This window comes from Ovis aries, chromosome X (genome assembly GCF_016772045.2).
Source record: "Ovis aries strain OAR_USU_Benz2616 breed Rambouillet chromosome X, ARS-UI_Ramb_v3.0, whole genome shotgun sequence".
In the NCBI taxonomy this organism is placed as follows: domain Eukaryota; kingdom Metazoa; phylum Chordata; class Mammalia; order Artiodactyla; family Bovidae; genus Ovis; species Ovis aries.
The window spans coordinates 114889629-114911022 of NC_056080.1; the positions used below are offsets into that span (position 1 = coordinate 114889629).

Sequence of the window (21394 nt, forward strand, 5' to 3'; positions counted from 1 at the left end):
AGGCCAACTGCTTCTAGGGACAGAACCAGGCTTCTAATACCTTCAAAATGGCTAAGCAACCTTGGCTCCAGTTGTAAGCAACTGACGTTAAGCAGTGTCCTTTTGTGTTTGAAAAGCCCCCACTCAGCTGAGTCCCCTTGATGTTCATCTGAAACTATCACAACATTGTTAATCGGCTATACCCCAATACAAAATTAAAAGTTAAAAAAATCCTGCCATTGAGGTTCATGTCTATCTTCTCCTTGAAGCCTTTCTTGACCCCATCCACCTGTTTTGATCTCTTCTTCCTTTTCAAAAACCTCCTGGCTGAAATTCTTTAATCTTCTCTGCTTCTCATTTGAGAGAGTTCATTCTTCAAGAGATGTTAAGCTTCCTTTAGGGTAGGAACATCATTTACAGCTCCCCAGTGGGCCCAGGAAAGTGCCAGACACACAATAAAGAGCGATTAAGAGATAGCTAGATGGCGATTCTTCTGGAGAAGGAAATGGCAACCCACTCCAGTGTTCTTGCCTGGAGAATCCCAGGGATGGGGGAGTCTGGTGGGCTGCCATCTATGGGGTCACACAGAGTTGGATACGACTGAAGCGACTTAGCAGATGACGATTCTTCACCAATTTAGGGAGCTATTGCACTTTTGAAAACATTTAATTTTGAGATTAAATAACAATAATAGTGCAAAGTACACTCACATGCTTTTGACCCAGATGTACCAACTGATAATATTTTGCCCCATTTGCTTTATCATTTACATTGAGGTGCCCTCTTCCCCTTCCCCTGGAACCAAATAGATAGAGAAAGATACATAATATTTTTTCTGAACCACTTGAAGATAATTTACAGGTATCATGGCCTTTACTCCTAAATATTTCAATGGGTATTTCCTAGCAATAAGGATATTCTCTTACATAGCCACAGTTACCAACTTCAGTAAATTTAACCATATTATACTACTTTAACCTATTGAATAGTATGTGTGCATGCTAAGTCACTTCAGTTATGTCCAACTCTGTGACCTTGTGTAATGTAACTTGCCAGGCTTCTCTGTCCATGAGATTCTCCAGGCAAGAGTACCGAAGTGGGTTGCCGTGCCCTCCTTCAGAGGATCTTCCCTACCCAGGGATGGAACCTGAGGATCCTGTGACTCCTGCATTGCAGATGGATTCTTTACCCACTGAGCCACCTGGGAAGCCCATTGAATAGTATACTTTACACCAATTTTTCTTGCCATATAAGATTGGCTCTAGAATCATGCACTGTGTCCTGTTACTTTAGTGTCCTTTCATCTGAAACAGCCTTTCTTTGTCTTTCATGATACTGATATTTTTGAAGTGCCATTAAAAAAAAAAAGATTGTTGTCATTTTGGGTCAAGGTGTTGCCCAATTTCTCCATTATATAATTATTTGCATCCTCTTCTTTGCTACTAATAAACAATCTGTGAGGAGAAAACTGTAAGTCCATGCAAAATCCTCATCAAAAAATTCCCCCTAGATTTAGCATCTACTGGTAATTCTTGCCTGAACCAATGATGATTTTCTGACTCCAGCATTCCCTTCATATTTACCAGTCAGCACATGGTATGCTATTGTAAGCAAAGGCCCTCCCCTTTCCCTCATTATTTATCTACTTGGTCTCACTGTGGACTTATGGCTTCCTATTTTTTCAATGGCTCGTTACTGTCCTTAATAATTTGGGTACTCAAATTACCAGGCTTTGGCCAGCTCCTAGCTATTGCTTTTAGTCCATTAGTAGCCATTCCTCAAGAGGATATCACAGTGCAGAATACTCTGGTTAAGAACTTTTGGTGATCTGATTTCTGGGATAATTTATGAGGGTGGTGCTGAGCCAGGTTCCAGGTTTCCCTCTTTTCTTCACTCACTGGCTCCCCCACAGGAAAGGGAAGGGAAGGAAGCTCAGAGCTGACAGACTATGTGTGTATGAGTGTGTGTGTGTTTATGTTTCATGTAAAAACAGTGGTGGGAGCCTGTGGTAGAGCAGAGAAAGATGATGGAGGGGAGGAGGACAGGTGATTACATGAGGTTTCTGAATTGTATTAGGATGACAGTGTTTGCCATTATCAGACTTCCCTCCTCCATTTCTCTTCAACCATTATTCAGATAATTTACTTCTGCTTAGGGGTTTCAATTCCTGCTCAGTGAGAAAACATCTGCGATGTGTGAGAAGGGAATGGACTGAGCTAGGTTGGCTGAAGAATTTTTTGATCAGAAGGATTACCAAGGAAAGAAGGTCCTGGAGAATGTTCCAGAGCAAATGGCCTCTAACAACAATTTCATCGCCTTTCACTCTGTAATCCAAATTCAAAAGTCAGGTTGGAATTATTTGTTCCTATATGATGGAAGAATTTTCATCCAATCTGAGAGGAAGGCATTTTTCTTTTCTCAATTCCTTTTCTAAGAAAGATGTGTATTGATTGTAATGCTGATACTGATAAAAGTTGGCAGCTTAGGTGGAAATTAATCTATCTTAAAATCAGCTTAAAATGTAGGCCCTAAGAAAATGAGTTTCACAAATTTGAGACAACAGGAAGAGCCTTCATTCATTCAATCATTCATTTAATTCAACAAATATCTATGGTGTTCCTACAGGAGCCAAATGTAGGTGCTAAAAGCAAGACAGATGAGTTCCTTGCTCTCATGGCACTGTCACAGGGGGTGAGGAGGAGTCAAACATTTTTTTGAAGTTCAAAAGGTGGTACATACTGTGAAGAATAAAACAACAACAACAACAGGGTAATATAATGGCAAATAAGTGGGGAGCACTGGATGAGAAGTCAGGTGACCTAGATTCTGATCGCAGCTTTGCCAGAAGCCACCTCTACAGACTTCAGTTATCACTCTACCTCTCTGACCTTATTTTTCTCATACAATAATGATTGGAATTTATGATCTCAAAGCTTCCTTTCTAGTATCAAGTTCTTTGATTTCATGGTTCAAAGACTGTCATTACTTCAATAAACATGAGTACCTACCACAGAGTCAAAAACAGCACTCCCTATGTAATGGGAGAGACAAGCATGAAAATAAATCATTATTAAAGTGAAAAATGCTGTGATCTTCTGCTCTTGTCAGCCCAAAACAGCCCTACATATAAATATGTCACATAATGATAAATACATCCTGGGGAGTGGCGCAGAGCTGCGGCGGATCCAGAAAAACTGAGTGGCAGCAAGTGGAGTCCGCAAGCTAATATTTTTTAAATGACCACACCAAACAAGACACCTCCTGGTGCTGACCCTAAGCAGTTGGAAAGGACTGGAACAGTACGGGAAATTGGGTCACAAGCTGTTTGGTCACTCTCGTCTTGTAAACCAGGATTTGGAGTGGATCAATTACAAGATGACAATCTAGAAACTTACTGGCAATCAGATGGATCCCAGCCTCATTTAGTGAACATACAATTCAGAAGAAAAACAACAGTGAAGACATGTATTTGTGCGGATTACAAATCTGATGAAAGCTACACTCCAAGCAAGATCTCAGTCAGAGTAGGAAATAATTTTCACAACCTTCAAGAAATTCGGCAACGAATTGGTGAAACCAAGTGGCTGGATTCATGTTCCCTTAACTGATAATCATAAGAAGCCAATTCGTACATTCATGATACAGATTGCCATTCTAGCCAATCACCAAAATGGAAGAGATCTCCACATGAGACAGATTAAAATATACACACCAGTGGAAGAGAGCTCCATTGGTAAATTTCCTAGATGTACAACTATTGATTTCATGATGTATCGCTCAATAAGGTGAACTTAGAACAAAAGTCATTAAACATCTTATCAGTTCATATTAAATCTGGTATCTTTATTGAAAAATAAATTAATTATTTTGCAAGAAAAAGAGATAAATACATCCTAAAACAGTTAAAAGGGGACAATGGGTAAAAGTCACTTCATCCAACTGTCATCCTGCTATGGAACACCGAGTTCTAGGCAGGACTATTTCTCCCCACCAACGCGATAATTAGTTCCAGGACAACAGAGAAAACCCAGTTTCTTTTCCCTTTGTATTGACTATACTGAGCACACAGTGAGTGCTGTGTAAATTCCTACCGACTGGGGGCTTTCCTGGTGGTCCAGTGGTTAAGAATCTGCATTCCAATGCAGCGAAGCCCGGTTTGATTCCTAGTCCTCGAACTAAGATACCACAATTAGACATAGCCTGGATGCCCCAAGGAAGACCCAGTGCAGCCAAATTAATAAATACATAAAATTGTTTACATGAAAGATACCAATCCCACCCTTATATAAAATAGATATATAAATTTCCGCTGACACTCATTAACTACTTCCATAGCACAGACGGGCAGACAGTGATTGAGGGACTGGAGGAGACCACAGGTCTAGTGAAAACGTTTGCCTACAGAGTGAGCCATTTGGTGCTGTGCACCTTTTAGTTTGGGGGCCCCTTTTGTATTTTGTAATATTCTGCACGTTTTAAATTGATAGTTAATACAGGATTATTTGAAACCGTGATCAGAACTGTGTGAACACGATGCTTGTATTTGTCAGCAATTGGGATAGAGTATGGACGATAAGTGGGTTTGGATGATTTTTTTCTTAAGTATTTTGTTTTTACTATTACTTCACAATAAAACAAAGCTAATGGTGCACGACGCACAGATAGCTTTTCAAGCTATCCTCTGAAGAAAGGGCGCCTCGGAGAGCTTACATTAAGAAAAAAAAAAAAGTGTGATACCCATTTCAAACCCAAGTCCCTCCCACTGTCAGAAACCCAGGGGAAAGCGTCAGGCGACGTGCCAACAGTCACCTGAGAGAGCCTTCTAGGGAGTTAACGGAACCATGTTCCCAAACCTTAGAAAAATCTTTCAAAAATCCCCTTCCCGGAGCCCCGCCCCACGCTTGTGATCACAGTACGTCAAAAGCCCCCTAGTCGTCATAAGAGGGGAAGAAAACGTACGTCGCGCGAGACTCAGCGACGGGATTTTGAAGTTAGGGAACAGCCGTGGCGCACGCGCACTGGTCTCACAACCTCAGGGCGGCACGCGGGTAGGTAGACTAGAACTCAGAGAAGGGGGAGCAGAGCGTGCAGGTGTCTTTTTTTTTTTTTTTCTTTTCCAGCGCAGTGCGTGAATCTGAGGATCGCCGGAGGTGCGGAGCGCTGGGCCCGGCTCGGTTTCCCCGGCGCGCGTGTGACTCTGCCGGGTGCCCTCGTGCTCCTCCACGAGTTGCAGGAGTGCAGCGGGCGTGTACCCGGGTTGCCGGGACAGGAGCTCGTGGTCGCCTTTCCCTTTTAAACGGTCGCCCCTCACGTACACACTCCAGTACCCCTGAGAGTTGGTCTTCGCGCCCCCCGCACGCCCCTCCTCACCCGGTTCCTCCCACCAACCCCCCGTTCCCGCTTGCTCCTGATCGGGAGTCGACTTCATCCCTGGGGTCCCTGCTTGGGGGCGGAGAAGATGGCTGGCGGACGTCTGCTGTTGGGGGGCGACTTCCTGTCGCCGCCGCCGCTACCCCCCCTCCCGCCGCCGCCGCCGCCGCCCCTCCCGCCGCCCCCGCCCGAGCCAGTGCTGGAGCAGTGGCGCTATAGCCACGAAAGTGACTGGCAGTGGGCTCTGCGGCGCAGCTTCATCTGTCGGCACCTGCACAGTTATCCCGGGGCTGCCCTAGACCAGCTCCTCGCGCTCTCCGCTGCCTGGACCAACCACGTTTTCTTGGGCTGCAGGTGAGTAAGGTGTGAGGGTCGGGCTGGGGACCCGGGTGGGGTGGGGATCAGTGAAGAGGGTCGGGATAGGGAAGGAGGGGGCGAGTAGGGATGAGTGCTTAGAGACTGGAGATTTGGAGGTGCTGGAGGACTCCACTGTTGGCCCGGGGCGGGCGGGGGGGGGGGCGGTTGGCTGAACGAGGTAGCTGCAGATGACATAACAGCTAGAAAGGTGCGGGGATCGCGGGAGAGGCCTCTCCAGGACCAGGGATGGAGATGAAGCAGCGCCTGGGAGAGGATTGCCGAGAGGTGGTCATTGTGATGGTGTTTTGGAGGGCGTGGGAAATGACAAATAGCAGAGCCTCGGACCTGCGTAGGACCTTCCAGGGATGCGGTATCCGCAGAGAATATTCGACAGTCGGGGTTCCGGGGTCTATGGGGGGAGAGGAGAGGGGCTCTGCGGTTGTAATCCTAGTCTCTGGAGCGTCCTCTCTTTCCATTCCCGTTAGATTAAATAGCAGCCGCCTAGCTGGGTTTTACTGTTTTCTCTTGGGGAGGCGGTTTGTATGAGGTCTCTCAACCGCAGGGTCCGCCTTGCTTGTAGATTTGCGCATAATGTGTCTGGACGCAAACAAAGAAATGGTTATATCTACTGTAAAAGCGGATTGCCCTCATTTCACCTTAAATGTGATCAGTAGGATTAACATTTGGCCTCTGAGTGAGGTTTTAGGTGTGTGTTTGTCGCCGCCCCCCCCCCCCCGCCCCCGCCGCGCCCCGCTCCCCTTTCTTAGAACCTAGTGCCTGTTCTAAACAGGCCTCTTTGAAAGCTCTTTGCATTCAATGGAGACTGCAGTATGGTTCCAACGCATGTTTTTAAAACAGACTACTTGGACCACTGTCCTTCAGAACCTTCAAATCGGCCCTATACTAGACTAATCATTCCTTTGATAGACTTGAGAGGTTTGGTTTTTTTTGACACTTGCTTCAGGGCAAATTTTTTAGGAAGGATGAGAAATTATGAAAAATGATCAGATCAAATTCAACCAGTTCAGTTCCAGGAATGATTGTAACAGATACAGATAAATAAGATTGTCTGTGGTTAATGCTTAATTATTGAACATAGATAGCATCCAGTGTGATACTTGTTTTGCTTCCATAACACAAAGATATTTTTTCTGTCTTCTCTAGATTAGTGTACTTTCTGCCTCCAGAGATAATGACTATTTCACTGGAGGAACTGGTTATGACTGGGAAAGCCTCAGTAATTAATCAAGTCAGATAAATCTAACTGACTTGCACTTAACAATATTGTTCTGGCAATTGGAATGGTACCTTTATCCTATAATCTTAGATGTCCTTAATATCACAGAAGCCATGGGAAATCTGAATCCTTTAAGAAACAAACTTACAAGAGTTGCTATAATGTTACCCAATAGCTTAACTGAAGAGTAATGTTTACATTCTATCTGTTAACTTAGATATAGGAGAAAGGGAAGGGGCAATAAAGAATCTTGGAAGCTAGGGACCAAGTGTAATCTTCCACTTGAGGCAGGCTTTATGTCAGCTGTCATCTTCAGGTGAGTAAAATCTGTATTCCAGTACTTGTTAACGTCGGTGTTGGCAGAGCTCTTGTTTTCTGGTCTATTTTTCTGTGACAGAAGACTCTTCTTTTCTCCCAGGGGGGCTGCAGAATGCATGGTGACACAGCCCACTCTAAACTGAAATCATTAATTTGTCGTTGAAGGCCCATTCCCTGACTTTTAGAACAGATTATAAGCAGTAGCCAGAAGAGAACTCTTTGCATTTTGTTTCCCACTTGCAGGACTTTCTGTGTTCTAATTTAGCTGGGACTGAAAGAACTCCTAGGTCAGGGATAGCTTTTAAAAATCCTTGATCATAAGACCAAGCCAGGAGGAGCTCACATGAGCAGGGGAGCAAATCATGTTTCAATCCCTTTTGGTGATAGTGGCTATTCTCAGGGAACAAGTTTTAATATCTTCTTGACCATCTGTAACATGTTTCTCAGACTTAAGCAGCATCAAAATCTTAGGCTTCTTAAAACACAGATTGCTGGGTTCTACTGCCAGGGTTTCTGTGAGATGGGACCCCAGAATTTCTGTTTCTAACAAGTTCCCAGGTAATGGATGTGGGACCCTAGAATTTCTGTTTGTAACAAGTTCCCAGGTAATGGATGATGCTCATCCAGGGACTACACTATGAGAACTGTTGTCTTATAGGATAAATAAAACAATGTTTTCTAATCTGCTTTTTGATCATTTTTTTCCCTCAGTCTAGGCAATCGGGAAGCCCAAATAGCCGAAATTATTTATCTTCACCTTTTCTTGTCTGTTTCATAAAAATAAACAACGAGTCAAGATTTTTTTTTTCTGTAGGCCATTTCTAACATATATCTTGTGGCTAATGAAAATTTAGTGCAGTCTTATCAACCTCATCTACAGCACAGACATAATTGTTCATATGAATGCCAAGGGACCTGTGCAGTTTTTACTTAAAATTGTTGATAGTGTGTGTATGTTTAATAAAGCAGAATGTTTGGTTAACTGGAGCATTCAGCTTTCCAATCATTCTTCATCAGTAGTATTAGAAACAGAATCCAAAAAAAAGAGAAAGAAACAGAATCCTGATCTATTGACTTTTGGTGAGATATTAATCAATAGAGAAAATATATCCTAAAATGAATCCAGTTTGCCACCTTGATTATTTGTCTTTTCTTGTTGATGTGAGACTGACGTTTGGAAGGAAGATGCTGACTGGGCTCATGTTGTGAAACTAACTTTGCACATAGTAGGTAGAGTGCATCAATCACCAGCTGATGAAATATGAGTGGGAGCTTTTAAAAGCTGTATCAGTAATGTTAGTTGTATGTTATTCACTATGTAGGAGTCTTTTGAATAGGTTTGCATAAATAATTTTATACTTGGAAATCCTAACCTTTGCTTAGTTTTCAAACCTCACCTTTTAAATTTGGACCTAGTAGAGCAGTTTAATAATTTTTTTTTAATTTGAAAGAAAGCATCTATTACTGAATATTTATTAAATTCCAGGTGCCATTGTATATCATAAATACACACCTATAAGCACGTGTCTTTTTTCAAGAAGGTGAGATTCATGAAGTCAGATGTCTTTGTCCATTAGAAATCATCTTTTTGTATGCTAGGTATGGTGGCACAGTTGTGATTTCCAAAAAGCTTAATACATGATAACCTTGGAAAACCTTAAAGACCAGCTGGGGCTTTTTGGTTTTCTTTTTTAAGCATTTACAACCAAATAGGTTGTAAATGCATAGTATGCATACATCTTAAAATTACTTTGTTGGACTTGCCTTAATGGTACTTTACATCATGATCCCTCCATGAGATAAAATACTGTATAGCCATTAAAAGTCATGTGCTAATGACATGGAGAAAAAGCTTATGACATAATAAATTAAGAAAAACATCAAAACCCCAGCAGATTACAAATCAACATAGATGATCTGATAGTGATTTTTTTTTTTGCAGGGGTGGGGAGAAGGTGGTATGGGAAGCATAGAAAAAGGAATAAAAAGTAAACCCCCAAATGTTAATGAAATTATCAGTGGTTGGATTTGTAGGCGTTTTCTTGATGGATTCTCTAAAATTTCTGGAGTAAAGGTGTTACTTTTTAAATCCACTAAAAAAATGCACTATGGAAAACTGAGTGATGAAAGCTCTATTTACTGCCTTGGCTTATTTCAGATTTGTGGAACCACTTCTTTATCCCTGGGTAGGTACTCTTTGGAGAATATTTTGAAATAGGACTGAAATCCTAGTGGTCTTCACAGTAAAGGTTAATTAAAGATTAATGTAAAGATTAGTATTTGTTCTTTGAATAGCCAAGTGTTAGGTACTACACCGGAGAAGGCAACGGCACCCCACTCCAGTACTCCTGCCTGGAAAATCCCATGGACGGAGGAGCTGGGTAGGCTGCAGTCCATGGGGTTGCAGAGGGTCGGACATGACTGAGCAACTTCACTTTCACTTTTCACTTTCATGCATTGGAGAAGGAAATGGCAACCCTCTCCAGTGTTCTTGCCTGGAGAATCCCAGGGACGGGGGAGCCTGGTGGGCTGCTGTCTATGGGGTCGCACAGAGTCGGACATGACTAAAGTGACTTAGCAGCAGCAGCAGGCACTACACAGTCTGTTCCATTACTGTTCCAGCTGGTTGGGATTCTTCAGTATTATGACTTCCTAATAAAGGGCTGAGAAGATGACTATATTGGCAATCAACACAAAGGTTTATTTTTATAGCCTATGGGTGATGTTAAATTTTGTGGCAAATGTAATGAATAGGGAACAGTAAGTAGGTATAATCATTACTAATGCTGGAAGAAACCAGAGAGAAAATGTGAATGGAGTAGGTCCCAAATGCATCATTCATGCACACTGAATGGCATACATGCCATTACACTTGGATGCCATGTTTGGAATCAGTCTATAAGATCTGGAGAATTTTAACTGGAATTCAAGGTGAGTGGTTTGGTTGTAGTACCAGTTTTGGTAGCAAAATTGGCAACACCAGTTTAAGATTTGTAGACTTCATCTCATTTTCATAATCTTTTGCTTTCATCTCATACCTTAGAAATTGTACTCACAAATCTTTTTTAAAATTATTTTATTTGTGGCTGCACTGGGTCTTTGTTGCTGTGTGCTGGCTTATTCTAGCTGCGCCCAGCAGGGGCTACTCTCTGGTTGTGGTGTGTGGGCTTCTCATTGTGGTGGCTTTTCTTGTTGCGGAGCACAGGCTCTAGGGCACGCGGGCTTCTATACTTGCAGCATGTGAGCTCAGTAGTTGTGGCGCACCGGCATAGTTGTTCCATGGCATGTAGGAACTTCCCAGCTAGGGATCAAACCTGTGTTCCCTGCATTGGCAGGAGGATCTTATCTACCACCAGGGAAGTCCCCACTCCCAAATCTTAATGAAACTGATATATATAATGTATGACATTTTAGGCTATGCTTTTTGATAAGACTAAATAAAAATAAAATTACAGCATTTAAATACTGGTGTTAGCAGCAGCAGTTATCAGTGGGAAGTGTGGATTACAACTGGGCTAGCTTACAGGTCATCTGTCAGAGACGGCCACCATGTCACTTCTCTCTTTTGCAAGGAAAGACATCTGATGGGTGCGGGACCTATTGTGTTGAAAATGGATGTTATCCTCTTTGAAGTTCAGAGCCTACTCATGTAGAGGAGTGCTAGTTTCTCATTTTCAGAACTTTCTTGGGGAATTCCCTGGTGTTCCCTGGTCCCTGGTTGGGGAACTAAGATCCCGCAAGCTGCACAGCATGCCCCCTGCCCCTACCCAAAGAAGAACTTTCTTCTCACATACCACCAGAAGTCTTTTTTGGTCTTAGGCTTAGAAAGGCTCTGAAGGTGAGAAGAGTGAGTAGATACCATGATAACCAAAACTTCACTTGAGCCCATAGTTTTCTCTGCAGGAAATTGATATTCTATCAAGGGCAAATGTACTTCATAAGGAGTCCTTTTTATTTTTTTAATATAAATTTATTTACTTTAATTGGAGGCTAATTACTTTACAATATTGTATGTTTTAAAGCTTTTTAGTAAGGAAAATCAAACACAAAAAGTAGAAGAGGTTAGTGGACACTCATGCATGCATCATTCAACTTCAGCAATTGTCAACAGTCTGTCATGCTACCCTTCTCATTTCGTCTTGCCCCTAGTATTTTGTGCGAGGTAGTCCAGAATATATTAAAGAAAACATTGCCATCATTTCTCTTGCAAATATTTTAGTATATATCTGTACCAGATAATTTTTAAAAAATAGTCATAATACCATTATTCATACTCAGAAAAATTAATGATAATTTCTCAAAATGATCCAATAATGTTTTCTCCATTTGTCGCAGAATGGTTTGTTTGACCCACGGTCCACACATATCTGACTGATCTGTTGCCTTTAACCATTCCCTCTCCTTTTATTTTCATGCTGTTTATTTGATGAAGAAATGGACTGTCACATAATGTTTCCTTCATGATGGATTTGGCTGGCTGTATTCTTGTGGTGGTGCTTAACATGTTTCTAGGAGTTAGGGGCTTGATTAGGTTTGGGTGCAATTATCTGGTGGTCAAGAACACTTTTTAGATCTTTGCCCTGTCATATCACATCAGGGACACATGTCTGATTGTCCCATTTTTAGTGAGATTAAGATGATAAAGTTCTCCAACAACTTTTTTCAATTGAAAATTTTATTGACATAATTATTGGTTCACCTGTAATTGTAGGAAATAACATGATGCCCTGTGCTCTTTACCCAATTCCCGCAATGACAACATTTTACAAAGTTAATATATCATAATCAGGATAATGACATTGTTACAATCTGCAGTCTACACAGATTCCTCCAGTTTTACTAATACTTGTGTGTGTGATTCTATACAGTTTATCACAGGTGTAGGTTTGCATGTCCACTACCATCATCAAGATATTGAACAGTTCCAGTACCACAAGGATCCCTCACATTGCCCTTTTACAACCACATCCATTTCCCTCCCACTCATACCCAATACTGCGTGTATCAATAGTTTATTCATTTTTTTGGCTGAGCAGTGTTCCATGGTGTGTGGTAAAGACATCTGGGCTGGTTGTAGTTTGGGGCTGTTACAAATAAAACTGTTATGAACATCCGTGTACAGTTGTTTGTGTGCACGTATGCTTTTATTTCTCTGAGATAAATGCCCCAAAGTGCAGTTGCAAGGTCATGAGGTGATTGCATGTTTAATTTTATAAAAAAACTTTCAAGTTGTGTCCCAGAGTGGCCATATCATTTTATATTCCCACAAGTAGTGTACAAGTGATCCAGTTTTTCTGCATCCTTGTCAGCATTTAGTGTTGTCACCATTTTTCACTTTAGCCACTCTGATAGCTACAGAATAATATCTCATTTTGGTTTAAGTTGCATTTCCTTGGTAGCTGATGATGTTGAACATTTCTTTTTATCTGCTTATTTGCAATCTGTATATCCTCTCTGGCGAAATGTTCTATTCATATCTTTTGTTCATATATACACATTATATATATGTATATATTTTACTGTTGAATTTGAGAGGTCTTGAGGTCTTTATACTAGATACTAATCTTTTGTCAAGTATATGGTTTGTAAATATTTTCTTGCTCTCTGTAGCTTGTCTTTTCATCCTCTTCACAGGATCTTTTGAGAGCAAAATTTTTTAATTTTAATGAAGTCAATTTTATTAACTTTTTCTTTTATGGATCATACTTTTGGTGTTAAGTATAAGAATTCTTTGCCTAGCTGGAGATCTTGAAGATTTTCTTCTGTATTTTTTGTAAAAACTTTTTAGTTTCACATTTAAGTTTATGATGCATTTTGAGTTAACTATTGTATATGATGTGAGGCTTAGGTTGAGGTGGTTTGTTTAGGTTGGATGCCTACTTTGTCCAGCACCATTTGATAAAAAGACTCTCCTGCCACCATTGGATTGCTTTTAGTTTTATAAACAGTTGAACATGTCTGTGTGGGTCTGTTTCTAGGTTCTTCCCCATCAGCTTTTCACCTGATAAGCTTTTATTGTTGTTCAGTTGCTCAGTTGTGTCTGACTCTTTGTGACCCCATTAACTGCAGCATGTCAGGCTTCTCTGTCCTTCACCATCTCCAGGAGCTTGTTCAAACTCATGTCCATTGAGTCAGTGATGCCATCCAACTATCTCATCCTCTGTCGTCCCCTTCTCCTCCTGCCTTCAATCTTTCCCAACATCAGGGTCTTTTCCAATGAGTCAGCTCTTCGCATCAGGTGGCCAAAGTATTGGAGTTTCAGCTTCAGCATCAGTCCTTCCAGTAAACACCCAGGACTGATCTCCTTTAGGATTGGTTGGATCCCCTTGCAGTCCAAGGGACTCTCAAGAGTCTTCTCCAATGCCACAGTTCAAAAGCATCAATTCTTTGGTGCTCAGCCTTCTTTATGGTCCAACTCTCACATCCATACATGACTACTGGCAAAAGCATAGCTTTGACTAGACAGACCTTTGTCGGCAAAGTAATGTCTCTGCTTTTTAATATGTTGGTCATAGCTTTTCTTCCAAGGAGCAAGCGTCTTTTAATTTCATGGCTGCAGTTACCATCTGCAGTGATTTTGGAGCCCAAGAAAATAAAATCTGTCACTGTTTCCCCATAGTTTGCCATGAAGTGATGGGATTGGATGCCATGATCTTCATTTTTTGAATGTTGAGTTTTAAGCCAGCTTTTTCATTCTCCTCTTTCACCTTCATCAGAGGCTCTTTAATTCTTCTTCACTTTCTGCCATAAGGGTGGTGTCATCTGCATATCTGAGGTTATTGATATTTCTCCCAGTAATGTTGATTCCACCTCATGCTTCATCCAGCCCGGCGTTTCACATGATGTACTTGGCATATAAGTTAAATAAGCAGGCTGACAGTATACAGCTTTGACCTACTCCTTTACCAATTTTGAACCAATCCATTGTTGCTTTTTGACCTGTGTACAGGTTTTGCAGGAGGCAGGTAAGGTGGTCTGGTATCCCCATCACTTTAAGAATTTTCCACAGTTTGTTGTGATCCACACAGTCAAAGGCTTTAGTGTAGTCAATGAAGCAGAAGTAGATGTTTTTCTGGAATTATTTTTCTGTGATCCAACAGATATTGGCAATTTAATCTCTGGTTCCTCTGCCTTTTCTAAATCCAGCTCGAACATCTGGAAGTTCTCATACTGTTGAAGCCTAGCTTGGAGAATTTTGAGTATTACTTTGCTAGCGTGTGAGATGAGTGCAATTGTGCAGTAGTTTGAGCATTTTTTGGTATTGCCTTTCTTTGGGATTGGAATGAAAACTGACCTTTTCCAGTCCTGTAGCCACTGCTGAGTTTTCCAAATTTGCTGGCATATTGAGTTGCAGCACTTTCACAGCATCATCTTTTAGGATTTGAAGTAGCTCAACTGGAATTCCATCACCTCCACCAGCTTTGTTCATAGTGATGCTTCTGAGGCCCACTTAACTTTTCACTCCAGGATGTCTGGCTCTAAATGAGTGATCACACCATTGTGGTTATCTGGACCATTAAGATCTTTTTTCTGTATAGTTCTTCTATGTATTCTTGCTGCCTGTTCTTAATATCTTCTGCTTCTGTTAGGTCCATACCATTTCTGTCCTTTATTGAGCCTATCTTTGCATGAAATGTTCCCTTGGTATCTCTGATTTTCTTGAAAAGATCTCTATCTCTCCCATCTTACTGTTTTCCTCTATTTCTTTGCATTGTTCATTTAGGAAGGCATTCTTATCTCTCCTTGCTAAACTTAGCGGCCATTGATGATCATTTATTGTTGCTTTATGGGTTGCAAAATGGTAGGAATCTATCATTCCTTCATTTATTAGCTGGAATGCTTCTGTAAAGGAGATTTTCTTCATCAACTCTTTAGTTTTTTCTGAGGTACAATTTGTACAGGGAAATGCTGGATAAATGCTTGCTTTCTTCTTTTAATGTTACTTGTTTGGGGAATAATGACTTGATTCCCCACCGTCCTCCAAAGGTGACCAATAATGAGTTTGTAAGTATTACTGTGAGCTAATGGATGTTTAACGTGCTTGATGTGTTTCAGTCCACTGTGGTTATTCTTGATATTCAAGTTGGCTCACTTCTGAGTCCGTTTGACAACAACCCCTGAGGTCTTTGACAGCGTTCTTGTTTCCAGGCATGAAAATATCTCCCAGATTCTACATTTCTTGGCCCAGACTTGGGTCCAGCCACTTCTTTCAGGACTCTGATTCCATTTGGTGGGAAATGATAGAAACCACAATTTGGATGTTAACAATCCATCTCTTATTAACATTCTGAGTACATTATCATTATAATATATGTATACATGATATATACCATATGTATATATGTATACATGATATACATCATAAATGTATGTATGTAGAGAAAAATAAATTACGAGTTTATATGGGTACTTTTAATTCCAATTAAAGATATGGTCTTCACCTAAATTTCTTAATATTTGTGTTTGTATGTCTTCTAATGACAGTAACATAATTGCTCATTTGATACATAACTATTTTAGGGCAGATTCTTCAGTTTTATAGCCAAGACATTCTGTTAGTAAAGTCCTGTGGGAGCAATTATAAGATGGGTCATCTAGAAACTTTTCAAAAACTGCATTCTTGTCTGTTTTAACTGTAGATTATATTCATTTAAATAGGTACAGCCCACGCTTGATGGAAAAAATTCTCCAAATGGCTGAAGGTATTGATATTGGGGAGATGCCTTCATATGATCTGATGCTGTCCAAGGCCTCCAAAGGTCAAAAACGTCACCTCTCAACATGTGATGGTGAGTATACTGTTTCTGGAAGGTGGGATTTGAAGAAACAGTGTGGCTTCTTTTTTAAAGATATGAGTGTGGTATATGATTTTAAATAACATTGGTAACATCAGATCTTACACACTGTAAAAGTTTTAACTTTCAGTTTGTACATTTTTTTTGAGGATGCTAAATAGAACTGAAAGCTAAGAATACTGAATTCATGCTATAATGCTGTCCTTGAAGGATAATGCTTCCATGCCATGGAACCTCCCTTAAGCATCTAAGTAACTAAATCCTCCTGGATGGGTCTGTGGTAGACCAGTTTTCTACTAAACAGAGTTATAGGGAGAAAGCTCTAGTGTCTGGTATAGCCTCAGCAGAGTTCTTCCATAGCTTTAAATTTGATATCCTCTGTAAATCATTAGTTTCCAGCTGAAGTTTGTTGTAGAAATAAAATAAAGCAAACTAAAATTTTGAATTTGAAAATCTTTGGGATCTTTTGACAAATATTTTTTATTTTTTTTTTAGTCGCAACTATGTAAAGCATCATCACAGAGTCGGTCACTTCTGATACAAAAGAGAGGCTTTGTAAACGCCTCTGGTCATCATCTCTGTTGCATTAGAGCCATCTGTTCCATTTGCAGTCCTTAAGAAGGGAGCTTTTCAGCACAGGTGGTATGAGATCATAGTGGAACATCCTCTTACTCAGTACACTTCACCTGTGCTTTAACTCATTAGATGCAGAAGCATCTACCCGTCGTGCATGGTGGTGACCTGCATAGTTGAGTCAATGGCATATTTTCTGTCAAGTCTCCTCCCTTACACGTGGAAGGACAGGGAGCATCTCTCCTTATGTTGGAATCTTACATTGATATTTGGGTCCCTTCACCTAAATGACCTGAAGTTTTTGTGATGGGACATAACTTTTACCAGCAGTTCAGCTTGCAAAAAAAAAAAAAAAAATTGGTTGGTACTGTTTTCCTGCTTGGTTCTTTTGAAATATCCCTTTTTAATGAATTGTAAATTTCACTCATTCTATAGGTCAAAATCCTCCTAAAAAGCAAGCCGGTTCCAAATTCCATGTGAGACCTCGTTTTGAGCCTGTACATTTTGTAGCTAGTAGTTCAAAAGATGAAAGACAGGAAGATCCTTATGGCCCTCAAACAAAAGAGAGAAATGAACAAACACATTTTGCCAACATGCCAAGAGACATCTACCAAGATTATACTCAAGACTCTTTCAGTATACAAGATGGGAACTCTCAGTATTGTGATTCATCAGGATTTATTTTCACAAAAGACAAGCCTGTCACAGCCAACATGTATTTTGACAGTGGGAACCCTGCCCCCAGCAGCACATCACAGCAGGCAGACTCTCAGTCACCTCCTGAGCCTTCACCATCACAGACATTTCCTGAGTCAGTGGTAGCTGAGAAGCAGTATTTTATTGAAAAATTAACAGCAACTATCTGGAAGAACCTTTCTAATCCAGAGATGACATCTGGATCTGATAAAATTAATTACACCTATATGTTAACTCGTTGTATTCAGGCATGTAAGACAAATCCTGAATATATATACGCTCCTTTAAAAGAAATCCCTCCTGCTGACATCCCCAAAAATAAAAAACTTCTAACAGATGGTTATGCCTGTGAAGTTAGATGCCAGAACATCTACTTAACTACAGGCTATGCTGGCAGCAAGAATGGGTCCAGGGATCGAGCTACTGAGCTAGCTGTAAAACTCTTGCAGAAACGTATTGAAGTTAGGGTTATCCGAAGGAAATTCAAGCACACAATTGGAGAGGACCTTGTGGTATGTCAGATTGGCATGCCTTCATATGACTTTCCTCCAGCTCTGAAACCACCAGAAGAGCTGGTGGTGCTGGCTAAAGATGCTTCTGGGCAGCCGATTTTTAATGCTTCCGCCAAACACTGGACCAATTTTATCCTTACAGAAAATGCAAACGATGCAATTGGTATCCTTAACAATTCTGCCTCATACAACAAAATGTCTGTAGAATACAAATATGAGATGATGCCAAATCGTACATGGCGTTGTCGAGTATTTTTGCAAGATCACTGCTTAGCTGAAGGTTATGGAACCAAAAAAACAAGTAAACATGCAGCTGCTGATGAGGCTTTGAAAATCCTTCAAAAAACACAGCCCACTTATCCATCTGTCAAAAGTTCACAGTGCCAAACAGGCTCTTCACCCAGGGGATCTGGAAAGAAGAAAGACATAAAGGATCTTGTAGTTTATGAGAATTCTTCCAATCCTGTGTGCACGCTGAATGACACAGCTCAGTTTAACCGAATGACAGTTGAATACGTCTATGAAAGAATGACAGGCCTCCGATGGAAATGCAAGGTGATTCTCGAGAGTGAAGTAATTGCAGAAGCAGTTGGAGTGAAGAAAACTGTCAAATATGAAGCTGCGGGGGAAGCTGTGAAAACCCTCAAAAAGACCCAACCGACTGTCATTAACAATTTGAAGAAAGGAGCTATTGAAGATGTGATTTCCAGAAATGAAATTCAGGGCCGCTCAGCAGAGGAGGCTTATAAACAGCAAATCAAAGAAGATAACATTGGAAATCAGCTGCTGAGAAAGATGGGTTGGACGGGTGGTGGTTTAGGTAAATCTGGTGAGGGCATTCGGGAGCCAATCTCTGTCAAAGAGCAGCATAAGCGGGAAGGGCTTGGTCTTGATGTAGAGAGAGTAAATAAAATTGCCAAGAGAGATATTGAACAGATCATCAGAAACTATGCCCGCTCCGAGAGCCACACGGATTTAACTTTCTCTACAGAGCTGACTAATGATGAGCGGAAGCAAATACATCAGATCGCCCAGAAGTATGGTCTTAAGAGTAAGTCTCATGGGGTGGGCCACGACAGATACCTGGTGGTAGGAAGAAAAAGACGGAAGGAGGACTTACTCGACCAGCTCAAACAGGAAGGCCAAGTGGGGCATTATGAGCTGGTGATGCCTCAAGCAAATTGAGATCTTGCTAATTTATTGTGCAGATGCCTGAGGCAGATTTATGAATTAAAGAAGTGATGCTATATGTACTGGTTGCAGAGTATATTCATTCTTACGATGTTTCACCTTGTTCATTTCATATAGTGCTTTATTAGATATTACAACTTGAAGAATACTGTCCACTTGTATTAGCTTAATCCAGCAGATAATATTGTGCAGTTACTGTTTATGTCTTTGATGTTGCTGTGTCCCTCAGATTTTAGTGGTTTGTACAAAGCAAGAACACATATCCAAATGGAATTTCACCCCAAGAAAGAAATTCCCATTTTAAAGGGCATAGCACAGCAATCTGCAACAATATGTAAAATTGATGTTGACTACAATAAAACTGCTAAGTCGCGTCAGTCGTGTCCGACTCTGTGAGACCCCATGGACGGCAGCCCACCAGGCTCCTCCGTCCCTGGGATTCTCCAGGCAAGAACACTGGAGTGGGTTGCCATTTCCTTCTCCAGTGCACGAAAGTGAAAAGTGAAAGTGAAGTCGCTCAGTTGTGTCTGACTCTTTGCGACACCATGGACTGCAGCCCACCAGGCTCCTCTGTCCATGAGATTCTCCAGGCAAGAGTACTGGAGTGGGGTGCCTAGAGTCTTAATTCCAACTTAACTGAAAATGTCAGATCATTTTGTATTATCTATTTTCATCTTTATGTGAAGCCAGTTATAGAATGTTTAACAGTAAATTGTGCTGTATGTGTAAATGTCCTTACCAACTAAATGATGTAAAACTTTCTTAAAGTAATTTTAGTGTCCATTTATTTATAACTCTTCCATGTGGTTTCCAGAATATTGGAAGTGATTTACTGTATCTTGTGATAGGAGTTTTAACAAATTCTAGTCTTCACACTGAGAGAGCACTACTTGAGAGATGAATTGAAAAGTTTTCAAAATTTTGATTCAGTCTGAAGAAAGGAAGCTGGAACTGTCTGTTCTTGGTGCCTTGCAGAGAGACTCGCAGCAACTCTCCATTACAGCTTTCATGTGGCTTGGATGTACAACACATCCAAGGTGGCCACAGCTGTGGTAGAGCTTGGTAAAAGACTGAAGATACATTGGTGCTTTGATGAAAAGGTCAGTTGGCTGGTCCTCTCTCGAAAAGCTTATTTAGCCCCCAAAGCCAACTTTGTAACATATTTAAAACTGCTATTTTCGCTTATTTCTGGAATGTAAAAAAAAAAAATGTATAAAAAGAATTAGCGTATGCTTCCTGAATAAAAAGGAGCCAAAGTTGATCAACGTGGTGGTGTGCTCATTTCTGGGAAGCAGCCTGGTAGCAACACTTTGAGTCTTTGGAGAAGAGAAGTGGTGTTTGCACAAAACATTTCAACACTAGAACACATATGGATGAACATGATGACTTAGCAGATAGGAACAGCCAGTCAGCGACCCATCATGTTTTCCCTGGGGACCAACATGCTGGCTGCAGCCAAATCTTAGGCTGTTTCCTTTTACATGATTTTGTTTTTGTATCTCAGGTAAATCAACTGTTAATATTCAGAGGTGAATATTGATAAACACCTCCAATGACTTCATATTTAGAACAGTTAGGTTGCTTACAGTGTCTTAAAACATTTAGCACCAAACTTGACATTGGCCCACAATGAACAACTTCCTTTCCCTTCTTACGTATATTTTGCATTAAGAAGCTGTCCGTTGTACTTAAATCAATATGTAAAACATAGAAGGGAATTTTTTTTTTTATGCCTGGATCTCTATGGCTTTCAGTCACCTACAGTGATTAACACAGTGTATGATGTTTGCTTTCCACTAAGTTTTGTCCTACAGTGTCTGACCTTTCATAATGTTAGTAGGATGAGGAATGAGGCGTGCATTTTATTTTGGCCCTTAATCTTTTAACAGTGGCAAAGGGAACTGACCTAAAATGTTTATAGACTTTTTAGGATTATGTTTTTTACCTACTAGTCTCATGCCAACTTTGAGAAGCTATGGTTCAATGAGTGTACTAGAAAAGCCCACCTTCACCTCTCTTGGGTAAGGGTGGCTTTGGAGATTGAGTGTAAAAACTCCTTTCTCTCTTTATATTTCTTTCCTCTTCTCAAAATGATTCAGGGGCCAGAGTAGGGTAATGTTATATAAATCTGGTTGTTAAAATGAATAGAATATTAATGTAGTTAAGCTCTGAAACAATGGGGCCAAGTATATATCTGGTTCTCAGTTTGAGGGTCCAGATTTCCTAACTTCTTAGGATCAGCCTTGGTATTGATGTGGAACTAGGGTGAAGTCATCTAACTCTGCTTGAGAATATGTTGAGAAATGGAGTTGGCAAGAATGAGCTGCTGACAACTTTGCTGTTCTATTTTGTCCCCTTTTTGTTGG

General features: G+C 40.8%; 2 protein-coding genes across 2 annotated transcripts; both read left to right on the forward strand.

The window, feature by feature from the left end:
• Positions 1-3150: 3150 nt before the first annotated feature.
• Positions 3151-3812, forward strand: LOC121818140 (anaphase-promoting complex subunit 10-like). Its single transcript, XM_060408267.1, has one exon. It carries the CDS (start codon positions 3216-3218, stop codon positions 3585-3587), a length of 372 nt encoding a protein of 123 aa, XP_060264250.1. The 5' UTR covers positions 3151-3215; the 3' UTR covers positions 3588-3812.
• A 1133-nt stretch (positions 3813-4945) lies between these two features.
• NKRF (NFKB repressing factor) lies at positions 4946-20289 on the forward strand. The gene is made up of 4 exons (XM_042242028.2): positions 4946-5027; positions 5100-5703; positions 15920-16050; positions 17065-20289. Exons 2-4 carry the CDS (start codon positions 5438-5440, stop codon positions 19020-19022), a joined length of 2355 nt encoding a protein of 784 aa, XP_042097962.1. The 5' UTR covers positions 4946-5027; positions 5100-5437; the 3' UTR covers positions 19023-20289.
• The last annotated feature ends 1105 nt before the right edge of the window (positions 20290-21394 follow it).